This window comes from Quercus lobata, chromosome 7 (assembly GCF_001633185.2).
Source record: "Quercus lobata isolate SW786 chromosome 7, ValleyOak3.0 Primary Assembly, whole genome shotgun sequence".
In the NCBI taxonomy this organism is placed as follows: domain Eukaryota; kingdom Viridiplantae; phylum Streptophyta; class Magnoliopsida; order Fagales; family Fagaceae; genus Quercus; species Quercus lobata.
The window spans coordinates 494,398-510,448 of NC_044910.1; the positions used below are offsets into that span (position 1 = coordinate 494,398).

A 16,051-nucleotide genomic window follows, 5' to 3' on the forward strand; every position below is an offset into this window, starting at 1 on the left:
GCAGCGCTCTAACTGACCGGGGGTTCCCAAGTCCCCGGCAGTTCCAGCTTATGGGATTCATGGCTCCCGGCGGTGCTGCGTTGCAGCCACCGCCGATCTCTCTGCAGACTCAGTCTGGTTTGTGCTAACTGCTGTGCATCGTCTCTTCTGCATAATGATTTCTTCCTCTTCATCAAATATAAGCTTCCCTCCCCTTTTTTTTCCCGCAGGTAGTAATTCCATATCAGATTGTGTGTTTTTATTTCTATTGTGCTCCCTTGCTATCTTTTTCAAATGGACTTTGGCATTTACTTTCTTTTCAGCTATTGGGCCAAACGAATCTACCTTAGCTGTGCTTCCTCCGTTTGCTTCAGTGGGCTATTAACTTCCATTGGGTCTTTTTCAGTTTGGGCCGGCTGGCCCACTAAGGACATGGCATCCACTGCTTCCTTTTCAATTTTGAAACTTCGCGGGAGACTAAGATGGGGAGTACCAGCAGCATCACGTGCCCCTGACACATGCATTGGAACCTGCTCTAGACGTGCGGAGTTGTCCCATCCATTCTGTGCTTTCTCTGGCTGGTTCTCTCTATCTCCAATGATGTCATTCTCTTTCCCCGTATTCTGATTTTTCTCAATCCGGCCACCGATGCCTGAAGTGCTTCCTCCACCGTCCATGGCAGAGGTGTATGAATTCTTGGCCGTGGATGGAATATGCTCTTCAACCTTATCTTCATTACTATCATCTTTTCCCCCACTGCTTGTGGACCGTGATCTATCACCACCTGTTTTAGAGCTTCCCTGAGCTCTGAGCCAATCGCCATATTGATTGGATGAACTTTGGTTGTTTGAAATTTCCTGACAGTGTTTTAAATCATGCCCAAGTCTACCACAATGAAAACAAAAGGTCGGAAGTCTTTCATACCTGAAACTTACCCAAAATTTTTCACCCTCCACGCTAGCTATTCTGCCCCCACGCCTAAGAGGCTTATCCAGTTGAAGGTCCACTCTAACTCTCATAAACTTGGCTTGATCCGTTTGCCCAGATCGTCGATCAGTTTCTATAAACCTCCCTAGGCTATTTCCCAGGTCTCTACACACCTCCTCTGCCATAAGCTCAAAGGGGAGCCCCCAAATCTGAACCCAAAAGGGGGAATGGGTAAAGGTGATGTTTGTGCTTGATAGGCCTCTTCTCCATCTGCACAGCAACAAGAGATTGTTATCAAAATTCCATGGCCCATTCTTTTCTACCCACTGCAACTGGTATTCAGAACTGAATTTGAACTGCAAGACATTGTTTCCCACATCCACAATTTGCAAGTCCGAACCCATCTTCCAAGCTGATCTCAATGTGGATTTCAGAGCTCTCTGATTTTGGTGTCTGTCCGATAACAACCGGCCAAACAGACTTAGGTTGCATTCTTCTAGTAGATCTGATCTGCACCTAGTTGTGATTGTGATTTCTTCTTCCTCCTCCCTGGTAAGGCGGAGGTTAAGCAAGCCATCCACCACGGCTTGATCCATGGTGATGCTTAGGAAAAGCAGGATATACCTTAGAGAGACCCTCACGGCGAGAACAGAGGGAGAGAGGACTCTTAGAGAGAGAGAAGTCTCCTACAGGGGAGAGTCTCGATTAATTATACTCACAAATTTATAGAAAATAAAAACTTTATATATCATTTTTGTGTTTGTTTTTCTTTCGGTTGTCCTAGCTAGCATGTTCTATAGTTATAGATATATCTCTCTTGTTAATTTATCTTTTGCATGAATGTACTCATTCCACCCCCAAGTGGTCCAAGTCTCCTTAGTTGACTCTACGTCCTTCAGATTCTCTAAGTACTTTTTTTTTATAAGTACTCTAACTTCTTCTTTGGCTACTCTTCTAATACAACTAGCCATTTCATTGCTGCTACTTTTTAGTTTGCAACCTCATGTGATTTTCTTTGATGCGAATTATGTTGATAAATTCTCTATTATGCCCATTTTCTAAAATTACACAGGTCATTTGATGATAGATCATTGATGCTTGGAACTGAAATCATCCAAATTATGTATTCCAAATATTTTAAATAATATTTCCTTGTTCTCTAGTATAATGGCCACTTCTTTTGGGCCCCATGCATGATGGGTCCAATATGAGGTGAATATTTTTTGTAGGACCTACTGGCCGCCTCCAGCCTGTTGTTCACATTAGTTGGTTTCTTGTGTGTATAAACTTTGATGGGTTCATCTAGAGCTGGGATCTGGGAATGAAATAAGCATGTGTGCATTATATCCTCCCACGACGTTAAAATGGAAAATTTTGGGGAGCAATAGATTCCAAATGGTCTTTCATTGCTACTTAGTTATATCTCTATTTAGGGCGCTGTTAGGCTGAGTGAAGATTCTAATTCTTTTCTTTCTTATTGTGGTTTGAAATTTTCTAATGTTGTTCTTTATTCCATGATTCATGTGCATCTAGGTTAACTTAGATTATTTGCTTTACTTGAGGTTGATATCTTTTGCGTGTGCAGAGAGGAGATTAATCGCAGAAATTCCATATATCAGCATAGAAAAGAGAACAATCAAGAGGTGCTGGTTACTAATGGTCATTGATGGGGTCATACAATTGATTGTCAGAGTTCCTTCAACTGCCCCTGCAAAAGAAAAGTTAAAAGTTGAAAGCCAGACCATGGCCATCATTTTTGTTTCACATTTAAAGGGTATGACCATCTGTTACTTTAGAGGTTCCCATGGTTGGTGTCATAACCATATGCTCATTCCTAATAGCCTTTTTTTGCAAGAGCTACTAACTAACATGACCGATGAATCTGCAGCAATAGCATTATCATCAATAATGCTTTGCACTTCATCAACTCTTGATATGGCTTTCCTTTTTGGGATAGATTTATAGGAATTTCTCCTAGCTGAACTATCATCTATGTCCGTAGGCTCCATATAATATTATGCTACTAAGCTAAAAATGAACAGCAAAATTAGAAAAGGGGAAAAACATTTTTTTTTAAAGTAACCAAAAATTATGCAGCAATGAGGAAAAACGGAATACACATGAATGATAAAAATTTGAGTGCAAAAATTGAGAAAGAAATGGCAGGATATATAAAACAACATAAGAGTTTATGATAAACAAGAATATCAATGTTAAAAAATATGACCAAACAAACAAAATACAATACAACTGGACTTACTCGTTACTTTGAAGCTTTAACGCAAATCAGATACAATCCGAAGATTAACGCATCCAATGAACTGTTAAGAAAGAGACAAGAATTTCGTTTTGGAATCAAAGAAAGAAAAAAGGACAGATGAAAGAGTTTATGAAATGCATTTACATGGGAAAACATCACGCACCTTTCTCTCCGGCCTTCTTTTTATTTTTTATATTTTCTCAATCCCTTTGATCCTGTGTTTGTGTTTATCAACAGAGATAACTCTAACTATTCAAATTATAAATTGTTTCTCTCTCGTTTTTTTTTTTTTATGATTTACTCATAGCTGCTCTCTGTCAATAAGTGGAGTCGTTGGTAAAGCAGAGTCCTCCTCTCCAGCGTTGTTCCTCTCCCTCAAACACGTGTCCTGTGTTTGTGTCCATCAATAGAGTAGTTGGCTGACCAAAAAAGCTAACAAAGAGATAAAGATCAAATAAAATAGGAGCAAAGAGTCCAAAGACCAAAAGAACTACGCTCTCTAAATGTTCAAATTAAAAACTTTTAAGGATAGAAGTGTAAACCATCTACACAGAACAAACAAACCAACTCAGCTCTCCTTTGTTCGTTGCGTGGCTATAAATTTGTTAGATTAATGGATCCAACGAATTGTTAAGAAAGCGAGAAGAATTTTGCTTTGGAAAAAAAAAAATGATGGAAGAGTTTATGAAATGCATTTACATGGGTAAGAATCACGCACCTTTTCCCTTTGGCTTCTTCTTTTCCTTCTTTCTTTTCTTTCTCTATCAATTTGGTCATGGCTGATTTTTTTTTTTTTTTTTTTTTTTCCTTATCTCTAACCTGGATCCTATGTTTGTGTTCATCCATAGAGAGAAGTCTAGCTATTGTGTTCGTGTCCATCAATAGAGTAGGTCACTGACCAAAAAGGCCAACAAAGAGATAAGATCAAATAAAATAGGAGCAAAAGACAAAACAAGCCATCTCAATCTGCTTGTATATTAAGGGTAAAAAAGTTAAGAAGATGCTGGACAAAGTCGGTCCAAAAAAAAAAAAAAAAAAGGTGCTGAAACAATAAACAAATAGCAGACAAGGTGCTCGACAAAAGCACTATTCACAGGTGCATTCGCGCTTTTTAATATAGGTAATAGATATATAAAATTAAAAAAAAAAATTACCTCCAAAAATAAAAATTTGAACATTCTCACTTTAAATTTTGTTTAAATCCTATTGAAATGAGCTGAAATATAATTATTTTAGTGCTATTTTTACAATATTTTTCATAATAAATTTACAATAATGGTTAAGTGGTAAATTGTAATTGGTTTTTATCTAGACCCACAATTTACATAACTTTAACAACTTATTACCTAAATTTTGCTGTGAAAGTGTTATGTTAGTAGAACTACTCTTAAAATTGCTCATTCATTAAAAATAAATAAATCAATAAACACTTTCTCTAGAAAATAAATAAATACACTTCAAAAGTAAAAACTTATATCAATTTTTTTTCTTAGTTTCATGTTACTCCCAATTTTACTTCCAGGTGTTTTACTATTCTCTTTTATCATATATTTTTATATAACTGATTTTAAATATAATAAATTATTATTAATTTGAAAAATATATATGATTAGTTAGTTAATTATATTTATTTATGCATTCAATGGTAGTTTTCTTACCAATCTTTAAACTATTATTAATTTTTTTAGACTATATTGTATATAATATCTAGAATACTATTTTAGAGTATTGTATATAATACGAAAGTTGTACATACAAAAAAAAAAAAAAAAAAAATCAATTTATTTTTTACTTCACAACAAATTTCTAATTCCAACACTATTGACCCCTCTAGAAAATAATCCTAGAGCCGTCATTGGTTAGAAAAAAAAAAAAAAAAAAATGTCAGGAATGAAAAGAGAGAAGATTCAATTACGTACTTATTTTCTCGCCCAGTGTCTTAGGTGGCAGTTGGGAAGGCAATGTGTCAAACTCTAGTCCAAAAACTCTCAATAGCACTTAAAGCTAGGTATATCATGCATCTAGTTCATGTATATTTACTAACATGTGTGAGATTTACTTCCATATGAGAGGGGGGAAATATACGTACACCCGATACATGATGTATTTTCTCCACTTTCTATAGGTATAAGTCTTTTGGACTATACATTTACTATGCATAAATTGTTTTACAAAGCCATTACAAGGTTGACATTTTATGTAAGAGTGAAGCTTATGGTTAATATAAATTTTATTATATAAGTTTTATAAATTTATATGTTGAATTTCACATATAAAATTTTAAAAAATACACTAAAAAAAGTATTTATCATGTTATTGGTGCATAACATCCATCAAATATATTCATTATCACCAATATCTCTCTTCATAGTCGCCAACAGTCCACTGCAAATCCTTCATTTTTTTCATCATCAGGTTTGAATTTCACTCTCACTTCTACAACCCAATTTGTTGCTACCATCTTATCTGTCAACTTATCTACCAACAACCCACTGCAATTCTATTGCTGCAATTTGGGAGAGTTCAAACTCTATGCTCTAGAGCAAATTCATCCATTTATGGTTCAAACTTATCCTATTGGATGTATCTTTTCATTTATTTTCTATCACAAACCTATACGCCACACAATTATTGGGAGAGAGAGCCAATATATATATATATATATAATCATTCATATACAAGTGAGAAATATTTTTACAAATCTACCCAATGAAATAAAAGAGTCATATTGACGAAAAGAAATAATGAGGCAAATTCCAAATTCTAGTGAGTCATTGAGAGAGAAAGCTTTGAATTTTATTGATGAAGATGAGTTGAAGAAGTAAAAAATAGTCATTCTATGAGGGATGAAAATCTGGAGATTTCCAATGCATGAAGAAGAAAGATAGAAAAACAATTGTGTTTTGTTATATCAACTAACTATGTGAGGGTCCCACGATTTTCACAATATTACAATTGTGCCATTCAAAACTGTAATTAAATGTTGAATACATTTTTCTAATGGTTTCCTAAATACATGTTTTAAGCCACCTCTACTACGTATTGTTATCTAAATACCCATGAAATAGTATCCTTACCAAACAACTCACTCCAAAGTAGGACCTACGGTTTTGAGCATTTAAATCATAGAAAACACTCTTCAAAAGCCCTTACCAAATGGGCCCTAAGAATCATTGTTGGCTCCATAGACTTTTGCTCTAAAATTTTAGCTATATGGGTAAAACGTGATTGCCTCTTTTTTGAGTTGAAGGGAGAGTTTTATACTAGCCTTTAGGTGTCTTTAATGACTGGTTTTTAGGCTAAAAGATGAGGTTATGGACCTTTAAAGTGCGAAATTGATCTTTGGTTTCTGATTTGCTTTAATTGGGTAAACGAGTTAACTTGCTTTATGCATAATTTGGGAAAGATTTGACTAAGCCCATGTTGGCTCCTCCTTTTTAGCTGTTTTAGACTCTTAATTGGGAGGCTCACTTAAAGTGAGGACTAGTAGCTGTAGTTGGCCAATGAGAGCTAACTATGTTTTAGAGACAAAAATGGGTTAGGGCAAAAACTTTGGGCCACAGACAGCGAGAGTATAAGACCTCTTTTGGGGTGGAAATTTTAGGTACAAGACCTCCTCCATGAGCTTGAGATGCTATCAGCGTCCCTTGTCTACTTGATAGCACACTTGGGTTGGACTTATGCAAAAGATCTCAAAGGAACCAACTCATTCCCTCCAAATCACACTCCCTCAATTTCCCCAATATATTCACATAAGCTTGAGCCATGCTTAAAAGAAAAAATATATAAACTTTTAAAAAAATGTGTCAAAAAATAGGTATCAACAACTAGTAAACTTTGACTTTCACCTTTGAGTTTATGAATTATTATTATTTCACCTCTCTCTCTCATAAATAAGTAACAAGTTTTATTGAGAAACAAAAATAACCTAATTTCGTTTCTTTAATCTCTTATTTGTATTAAAAGAAAACAAAAAGAATATGCTCTTTATATATATATATATATATATATATATATATATATATATTTCGTTATATTTGTATGTGAAAGAAAATATGAATCATATTAGATTGATTCAACCTATTAAAGACTGGACAAAGATCATAAATATTTTAGCCCAATTTTTATCCAATCGAGTTGAATTTGCTTGATTTGACCTATTTGTCTTGGTTACATCTGAATTTTTTTTAGTTTCGAATCAAATACTAGCCCATATGGGTATGAATCAAGTGCACTCAAGGAAATCAACCCATAACATACAGACCCCCCCCCCCCCAAAAAATATTTTTAAGAAATAAAAATTAGTTAAATTACAAATTGCACCTGTACGGCCCCTCACATCCAAGTCCATTTGGGCTTTGGGCCATGGATCAATAGTATGGCCCAGGGGCCCAACCTCCGTTCTGCTCGGGATCCCAACCCGAGCCCACAAAAGCTACGAGCTTAAGTTGGGTGTTGTTCAAATGCCTGAGAAGCGAACAGTGGGTGTTGTTCACATACTGCTTGGCAAGTCATCCCTGGACAATATGCATATGTTCGGTTACATCGCCCTCTCCCTCTGTGTGCCCGGCAGTGGCCTTAGGGAACTTCGCCGTCGAGCACATTTGCTGCAGTGGGAACCATTTCTAAAGCCACTCACACCTAAACATCCACTTACAATTAAAGACATTAGACCTCTCATTGCACTAGTTTAAAAGTAATGATCATCCCCCCACTAATAATTGGCTATAAATAAGAGAGGATAAAGAGGGGATGGGGGATGGAATTTTGAGTGGAGAAAGGATAGAGAGAAAGAGAGTCTAAGAGAAAGAAACACAGAGAAAGAGAGAAAAGTGATCTCATTGAGTCTCAAAATCTAGAATGACCCAAAGTAGGATACCCAAAACCCACCATACAAATAAGTTGTGAGCCTAAGTGGGATTCAGCCCAGTAACCCTGTCTTTGGTGCGCACATATATACTATGTAGTTCTTTAAAAGGTAAATTATGTATTTAGTCCATATCCTTTACACCATATTTCAATTTGGTCTTTAACATTTCAATTGTGTCAATTTGGTCCCTAACCATTTAGTTCTGTGTCAATTTAGTCACTAAGATTATTTTTTGAATGGAAATTGTTAACGTGGCTAACAGTCAAAATAATAAATTAGTTTCTGTTGATGTGGCAATAAATTAAATTTTTTTTATTTTTTTATTTTGGCCGTTTGCAACATCATCAGTTTCCATTCAAAAGATAATAGCAATGACTAAATTCACATGTCACAGAAAGGTTAGAGACCAAATTAACACAATTGAAAGGTTGAGGATCAAATTGAAATATAGTGTAAAGAATAGGGACCAAATACGTAGTTTACCATTTTTTAAATTTTTACTCAAAAATAGTTCTTTAAAGAGTGAACTACATATTTGGTCCCTATCTTTTACACCATATTTCAGTTTGGTCTCTAACCTTTCAATTGTGTCAATTTGGTCCGTAATCTTTCAATGTTGTGTCAATTTAGTCTCTTCCGTTATATATTGGATGAAAATTGCTGACGTGACAAATGACCAAAATAAAATTTTAGTTTATTCTCACATCAACGAAAGCTAATTTTTTATTTTAACCATTACACATTATCAATTTTTATCCAAAAAATAACAGCAGAGACCAAATTGACATGGTACTTAGGGATGGCAATGGGGCGGGGCGGAGCCGAAGGATTGGGTCTTCGTCCCAGCCCCGCATGATTTTGTCTTGCCCCATCGCCGCCCCACCCCGCATGACAGGGAAAACTTTCTCACCCCATTCTTGCCCTTGGGGCCCTACAAAGCCTCTTCCCACCTCGTAAAACTCTACTTTTTATTAATTTTCCCTACAACTAGTACAATTTTTTTAATGAAACCTATTTTATTAATAAAATTATACTTGAAATTACAACTAAATTTATCCCATCAAATCAAATCAATTTTTAGAAAAAATTGAATAATATATCTAAGTGTTTAACAAGACAAACATAAAAAATAAAAATAAATAAATAAAAAATCTCATAGTATAATACATGACAATATAAAGGCAGAGAACCACATTGGGTAGAATAAAATAAGCTAATATTGATATGTTTGTTTAAATAGTTGGGTTTTAGGGTATGAAAAATTTATAATTATAACCCTTAGCAATGCGGGGCGGGGTGGGGTGGGTCTAAAAAGTTTAAACCCATCCCCGCCCCGCCCCACCCCGTGGTGTGGGACTAAAATCTTGCTCCATCCCTGCCCCACCACCTTTGCGGAGCAGGGAAAACCTGGGCGAGGTAAAGCGGGGAGGGGCGGGTTAAGCGGGGCGGGAAAAAATTGACATCCCTAATGGTACTGAAAGATTATGTACCAAATTGACACAATTAAAAGGTTATTGATTAAATTGAAATATGGTGTATAGGTTAGGGACCAAAAACATAGTTTACCCTTCTTTAAATTTGAGATTTTTCATTTTGGTCCATTAAATTTTATTATGTTTTCAAGATGGTCTTTCCCTCTATATCCATGACTTTTTCTTTTTTATAGAAACATATTAATGGCTAATTTGACCATTAAGAATAAAAGAATAAAAAGAAAATTAACTATCGGTTTGTTAATCTTGACAGCTAGGTTAAGCACGGAGATGGAGATCACAAACTCCTCCTCTTATTTCTGTTGATTATAGATATTTAGTCATAAAAAATTAAAAGAATAAATCTAAAGAAAAGCTTTTGTAGTATGACTGAGCAATAATTATTTCATGCATTGGATATATATACATCATTTTTCTCTCAATATGTGGATTTTGACTTGAGCCCTAAGGAGAAATATATATATATATGAGAAATATATAAATTTATAGTACAGATCTTCTTTCTCACCAACATAAACTAAAATTTATTATAGATAAAAGAAGACAGTACAATTGCATATCTTGTTCCACATTTATGAAAAGAACTTCTATTAACATACATATGTACATTATTATTATTTTGGATACATACAGTAGAATTTAAATCTAAAGCATCTACTCTATGATAATTGCTTTTATCATCAGAGTAAAACTCTAATTGGTTTTTTGTATAGACGGGATTTCAACCTCAATCCACATTTCTATACATTATCATATTATTCTACCAAGTTATATATGTATCATTTTCCAAGCAATATTTTCTGCAGGAACCAATGGAAGGCGACGTTGTTGATTCACAGGAACCTGCAAAAGTCCAAGTTCAAGTGCATTGTCAACGTAGCCGTGACTTCAAAGATGAAATAGTGGTGGCCAGGCTTCAGTAAATTGATTATTGCGAGGGCATCAACAGTGAAAAGTAAACTCGTTACAACACCCGCAATTTCAGAGAATTTTATCTTCTGGTGATAAGCTGGCCTCACTGCATATGGTGCCTCAAAGGGACTCATATGCTGGCGCCCTGTTTCTGAAGTCAGAAAAGTAGAAAACATAGTCCAAACATAATTATAAAATCTCCAATTGATTTGAACATAAAATGTTTCCTATATTTCTCTCATGCAGCATTAAAGAACCCAAATAATAACAGACACAGGAGTGCAACTGTGTGCAAGATTGCCACCATGCAAACAACACTACCATTACCTCCAATTGTGTGATGATGCCACACATCTTTCCTACTCCGCCCATTCCAAATAATTAAGGTTCATGATGCCATCACCCAGATCTCCATCTGGAAATTCATTGTGTGATGAAGAAGGTTAATTGAATTGGCATTAAGGGGTATGGAGAAGAGGACTAGAGCGAACTCTCTTGAAAATGGATTTTGATTTTGGTTTTGAAGTTGGTGGGAGAGTTGTGGCGTCTTGTTTTTTATATTGGTCTTCAAAGAGCATCTATTCCAAACCTCTACTTGTACATAAATAAAAAATTAAAGCACAAAAGATAGACACAAAGTAGATTCCAAATTATTTTTGTCGGTAAAAGAAAACGTAGAGCAGGCGAAGAAAGAAGATTCCTACAAAAATTATACTAAAAGGAATGGAACCAGTTAAGTTGCTTCATGAAAAGAGCCTGGAACCAATACCAATTTGTAATGCAAAATTTATGGTACGTTTGGATTGAGGGAGAGGGAGGGGGAGTAGAGTAGAGTAGATTTAGTACAAAATTAACTTATTTTTAACCAACTCTATTCTACTCACTTCCACTCCTCCTCTTTCCCCCTGCATCCAAACAAACCATTAGTATTTTATAAGCTAAAAAAAATTAAACAAAAGGCTAATAATGTACATTCATATCAGATAAAATGTGAGTTTATTCCACCATTTTCACAGCCCATGTGGATGACTACCTGTCATCTTTCTTCAGAGAAAAAATAAAATAAAATAAAAAATCTCGTCATTTTTGAAAACATTTAGAATGATGATTATGGATTTAGGTGAAAGATTTTGATAATCGAAGATACCAATAATTGATTTTATAGCGACTTGTTACTAACTTTACGTGGTGTTCCCTCTATTCCCATTTTTATTTTATTTTTCTTCGTTGAAAATTCAACTTTTTATGAAATGTGATTGCTTTAACATACAAATTATGAAGATATATTATTTTTCAAACCAGCCCTCTTTGTTTTGCTTGTTTTATTTTATTTCAAACTAAATTATACTTTTAACCCTTAAAGTTTAGAGGTTATTTTCATTGTATATACTATGTAGTTCTTTAAAGGGTAAATTACGTATTTAGTCCATATCCTTTACACCATATTTCAATTTGGTCTCTAACCTTTCAATTGTGTCAATTTGGTCCCTAACCATTTAGTTCTATGACAATTTAGTCACTAAGATTATTTTTTGGATGGAAATTGTTAACGTGGCTAATAGTCAAAATAAAAAATTAGTTTCCATTGATGTGGCAATAAACTAATTTTTTTTTATTGTGGCCGTTTGCAACATTATCAATTTCCATCCAAAAGATAATAGTAGGGACTAAATTGACATGTCATAGAGAGGTTCGGAACCAAATTAACACAATTGGAAGGTTAATGATCAAATTGAAATATAGTGTAAAGAATAAGGACCAAATACGTAGTTTACCATTTTTTAAATTTTTCCTCAAAAATAGTTCTTTAAAGGGTGAACTACATATTTGGTCTCTATCTTTTACACCATATTTCAATTTGGTTCCTAACCTTTCAATTGTGTCAATTTGGTCCCTAATCTTTTAATGTTGTGTCAATTTAGTCCTTGCTGTTATATCTTGGATGAAAATTGCTGACATGACAAATGACCAAAATAAAATTTTAGTTTATTCTCACATCAACGAAAGCTAATTTTTTATTTTAACCATTACACACATCATCAATTTTCATCCAAAAAATAACAACAGAGACCAAATTGACATGATACTGAAAGATTATGGACCAAATTGATACAATTGAAATGTTAGAGATCAAATTGAAATATGGTGTATAGGTTAGGGACCAAGAACATAGTTTACCCTTCTTTAAATTTGAGATTTTTCATTTTGGTCCATTAAATTTTATTATGTTTTCAAGATGGTCTTTCCCTCCATATCCATGACTTTTCTTTTTTATAGAAACATATTAATGGCTAATTTGACCATTAAAAATAAAAGAATAAAAAAGAAATTAACCATCTGTTTGTTAATCTTGACGGCTAGGTTAAGCACGGAGATGGAGATCACAAACTCCCCCTCTTATTTCTGTTGATTATAGATATTTAATCATAAAAAATTAAAAAAAATAAATCTAAAGAAAAGCTTTTGTAGTATGGCTGAGCAATAATTATTTCATGCATTGGATATATATACATCATTTTTCTCTCAATATGTGAGTTTTGACTTGAGCCCTGAGGAGAAATATATATATATATATATATATATGAGAAATATATAAATTTATAGTACAGATCTTTCTCACCAACATAAACTAAAATTTATTATAGTTAAAAGAAGACACTACGATTGCATATCTTGTTCCACATTTATGAAAAGAACTTCTATTAACATACATATGTACATTATTATTATTTTGGATACATACACTAGAATTTAAATCTATAGCATCTACTCTATGATAATTGCTTTTATAATCAGAGTAAAACTCTAATTGGTTTTTTGTGAAGACGGATTTCAACCTCAATCCCCTTTATTGCTAGACATTTCTATACATTATCATATTATTCTACCATGTTATATATATATAAATATATATATATTTATATCATTTTCCGGGCAACGATCCAACTCAAGCAATATTTTCTGGAGGAACCAATGGATGGCGACGTTGTTGATTCACGGGGACCTGCCCATTTACCACATTACGCCAAATGAAATTCTTGAAGACAACAATCAGAAAAATAGGTGACATTGCAAAAGCACCATAAAAAAGGTTCCTATTGAACAGCAAGTCCAAGCTCAAGTGCATTGTCAACGTAGCCGTGGCTTCAAAGATGAAATAGTGGTGGTCAGGCTTCAGTAAATTAATTATAGACAGGGCATCAACTGTGAGAAGTAAACTCGTTACAACACCTGCAATTTCAATGAATTTTATCTTTTGGTGATAAGTTGGCTTCACTGGATATGGTGCCTCAAAGGGACTCATAAGCTTGCGCCCTGTTTCTGAAGTCAGAAAACATAGTCCAAACATAACTATAAAATCTCCAATTTATTTGAACATAAAATGTTTCCTATAGCTCTCACATGCATCATTAAAGAACCCAAACAATAAGAGACTTTGGAGAGCAACTATGTGCAAGATTGCCACCATGAAAACAACACTAACATGAGACCTCCAATCTTTGAAAGGTAAAATGGAATTGCATTGAAGGTGGAAAGAGCACAAAGAGAGCTTGTCAAGCCTAGAAGGAACCAAAAGACTCGAACAGGATTCACCCGGTGATGAACATTTATTGTGAACCATCTCTCTAGACGGGTTTGGCGAACTTGTGCATCACCTGGTTCAGAAGGTACATTTCTAGGCCCAATTGGTGATTGTGGATTCATATGGAGAATGAAAATGGTTTGAATTTGCCAGCCACTATAGAGGAAAGAAGAGGAAGCAAAGATTGAATTTTGGGATTTGGTTAGAGAGCTAACGGGGGTAGAAAAGCAAAATTCTTTATCAGTCTTCAAGGAATTTGCTTCTATGAATGGGAAAAATAAATAGGTGAACTCCTTTTTAACAGTTTCATTTGGAAATCATCAATATGTACATTTTACAGGAAAAGGAAAGGATACAAGAAAAATGGGTTAAGAGACATTCCAAACGTTCCGTAAAAGAGAGGGTAAATGATGTTGCGGAAGCCTAAAGAAAGCACACACAATGCTCTCTTGATGGAACAAAAACTAAACTGGTAGATCCTAGTAGTAAATCTCGAATCCATAAGGGGTTTCCTTGAATCCACAAGGAGAACAAAACTAGAATCCACCAGAAGATAACTTGACCAAACGTCTGTGTTTATTGATAATAGTCTCCTTTGCTACTGACGGCTACAAAACATATAAATATTGAGAAAAACATCTAAAAACCCTAATTCGCACTAATTACGTGATTAGGTCACAAAAATACCGAATTTTACCAAAAATGGCAAAATTGAGTTAAATGCAGAATCATAAACTACTGACCTTAAGGGTTGTCCCAAAATAAACGAAACCTTATTCTGACTTTTAAACTAAAAGTTATTAAGGAAAAACAAATATTACTATAAATAGCAAAAACACTTTTTTCGGGGCCTTAATGAAGGAATTCGCCTAAATTTCGGCGACGTTCATGGCAGTCATGAATCTAGATCAGAATGCCGTTTCCCTTCAACCTGCCAAATTTCATGCAATTCCGACATTATTACCCCGATGGCCCCTACTGGCACTCCCCTTTGATCTTGTGTTGTGACTTCCTACGCCCCTGCTGCTCTAGGAATGCATGTGCTGTCTGTTCTACATCAGTAAAGAAGAATATGAAGCAAGATTATTTCAATGTTCAAAAACTTCCAATCACTAAAAGAATTTTGGTCTTTTGTGACCAATGTTTTAGCGACAACCAAAAAGTCGTTGGGTTCGGCTCCTCTCTTGTTAGAAACCCTCCCGTTCTCTCCATTTTTCGTATTTATAAAGGACACGTGGCAATTAAACTTCAAGCTATCCTATTTCTTGCAATCTCCTATTCTTCGCCTCCCTTCTCTCTGCAACATCACCACCACCGGACCCATTCTCTCCTTGGTTTTTTTTTATTTTTTTATTTTGAAGTGGCACAATAGTGAGTGGTTAGGAAGGCTTCCGGCAGAATCTCGATGGCAGCATGATACTTCGTGGAGTGGCTTGACTAGATTAAGGGTAAGCGTTCACTTTATTTGGGTTTCTCTGCTGAAGATGGCATAAATAGTGATATTGGGTTGAGGGACGGGTAACCTGTATGTTGTGATTTCCAATTTGAGTAATTTCTTTGTGGTGTCAATGGTAACAGAAAGGTATGGCAATGGTTATGAAGATGGGATTACGACATAGAAGTAATTTTTCTGTTTTTGTTTTGTATTTGTTTTGTGGGTTTTTGATGGGTAGAAGTGTTAAAAATATGAATCTTAGTAAATCACCATTTGTTGAAACTATTGAAGATAAAATTAGAGAAAAAGATAAAGTCGCACATAACATCAGATAACTAGAGTTTATCCCTTTTTGTTGTAATCTTTTTATTTTTCAAATGCTTGTAATTATCCTTATAAATGAAATCCATACAGAAGCCCGGAGATTGATTTGGCTATTAGCTTTCTTTACACTCTGTTTTTCAAACTAGATGAACACTATGGAAGGGAATGATTTTATTTTATTTTATTTAGAACCCAATATACTGCTACTTGGGTATTTTTGCATCTTAGGATGCAAATTGGTGAAAAGATTAAAGATTTCATCATTCAT

At 34.6% G+C, this 16,051-nt stretch overlaps 1 protein-coding gene across 1 annotated transcript; it reads right to left on the reverse strand.

Moving 5' to 3' along the window:
• Positions 1–320: 320 nt before the first annotated feature.
• On the reverse strand, positions 321–1,502 carry LOC115953166. The gene has a single exon (XM_031070698.1). The coding sequence runs from the start codon at positions 1,500–1,502 to the stop codon at positions 321–323; it is 1,182 nt and encodes a 393-aa protein (XP_030926558.1).
• Positions 1,503–16,051: the final 14,549 nt, after the last annotated feature.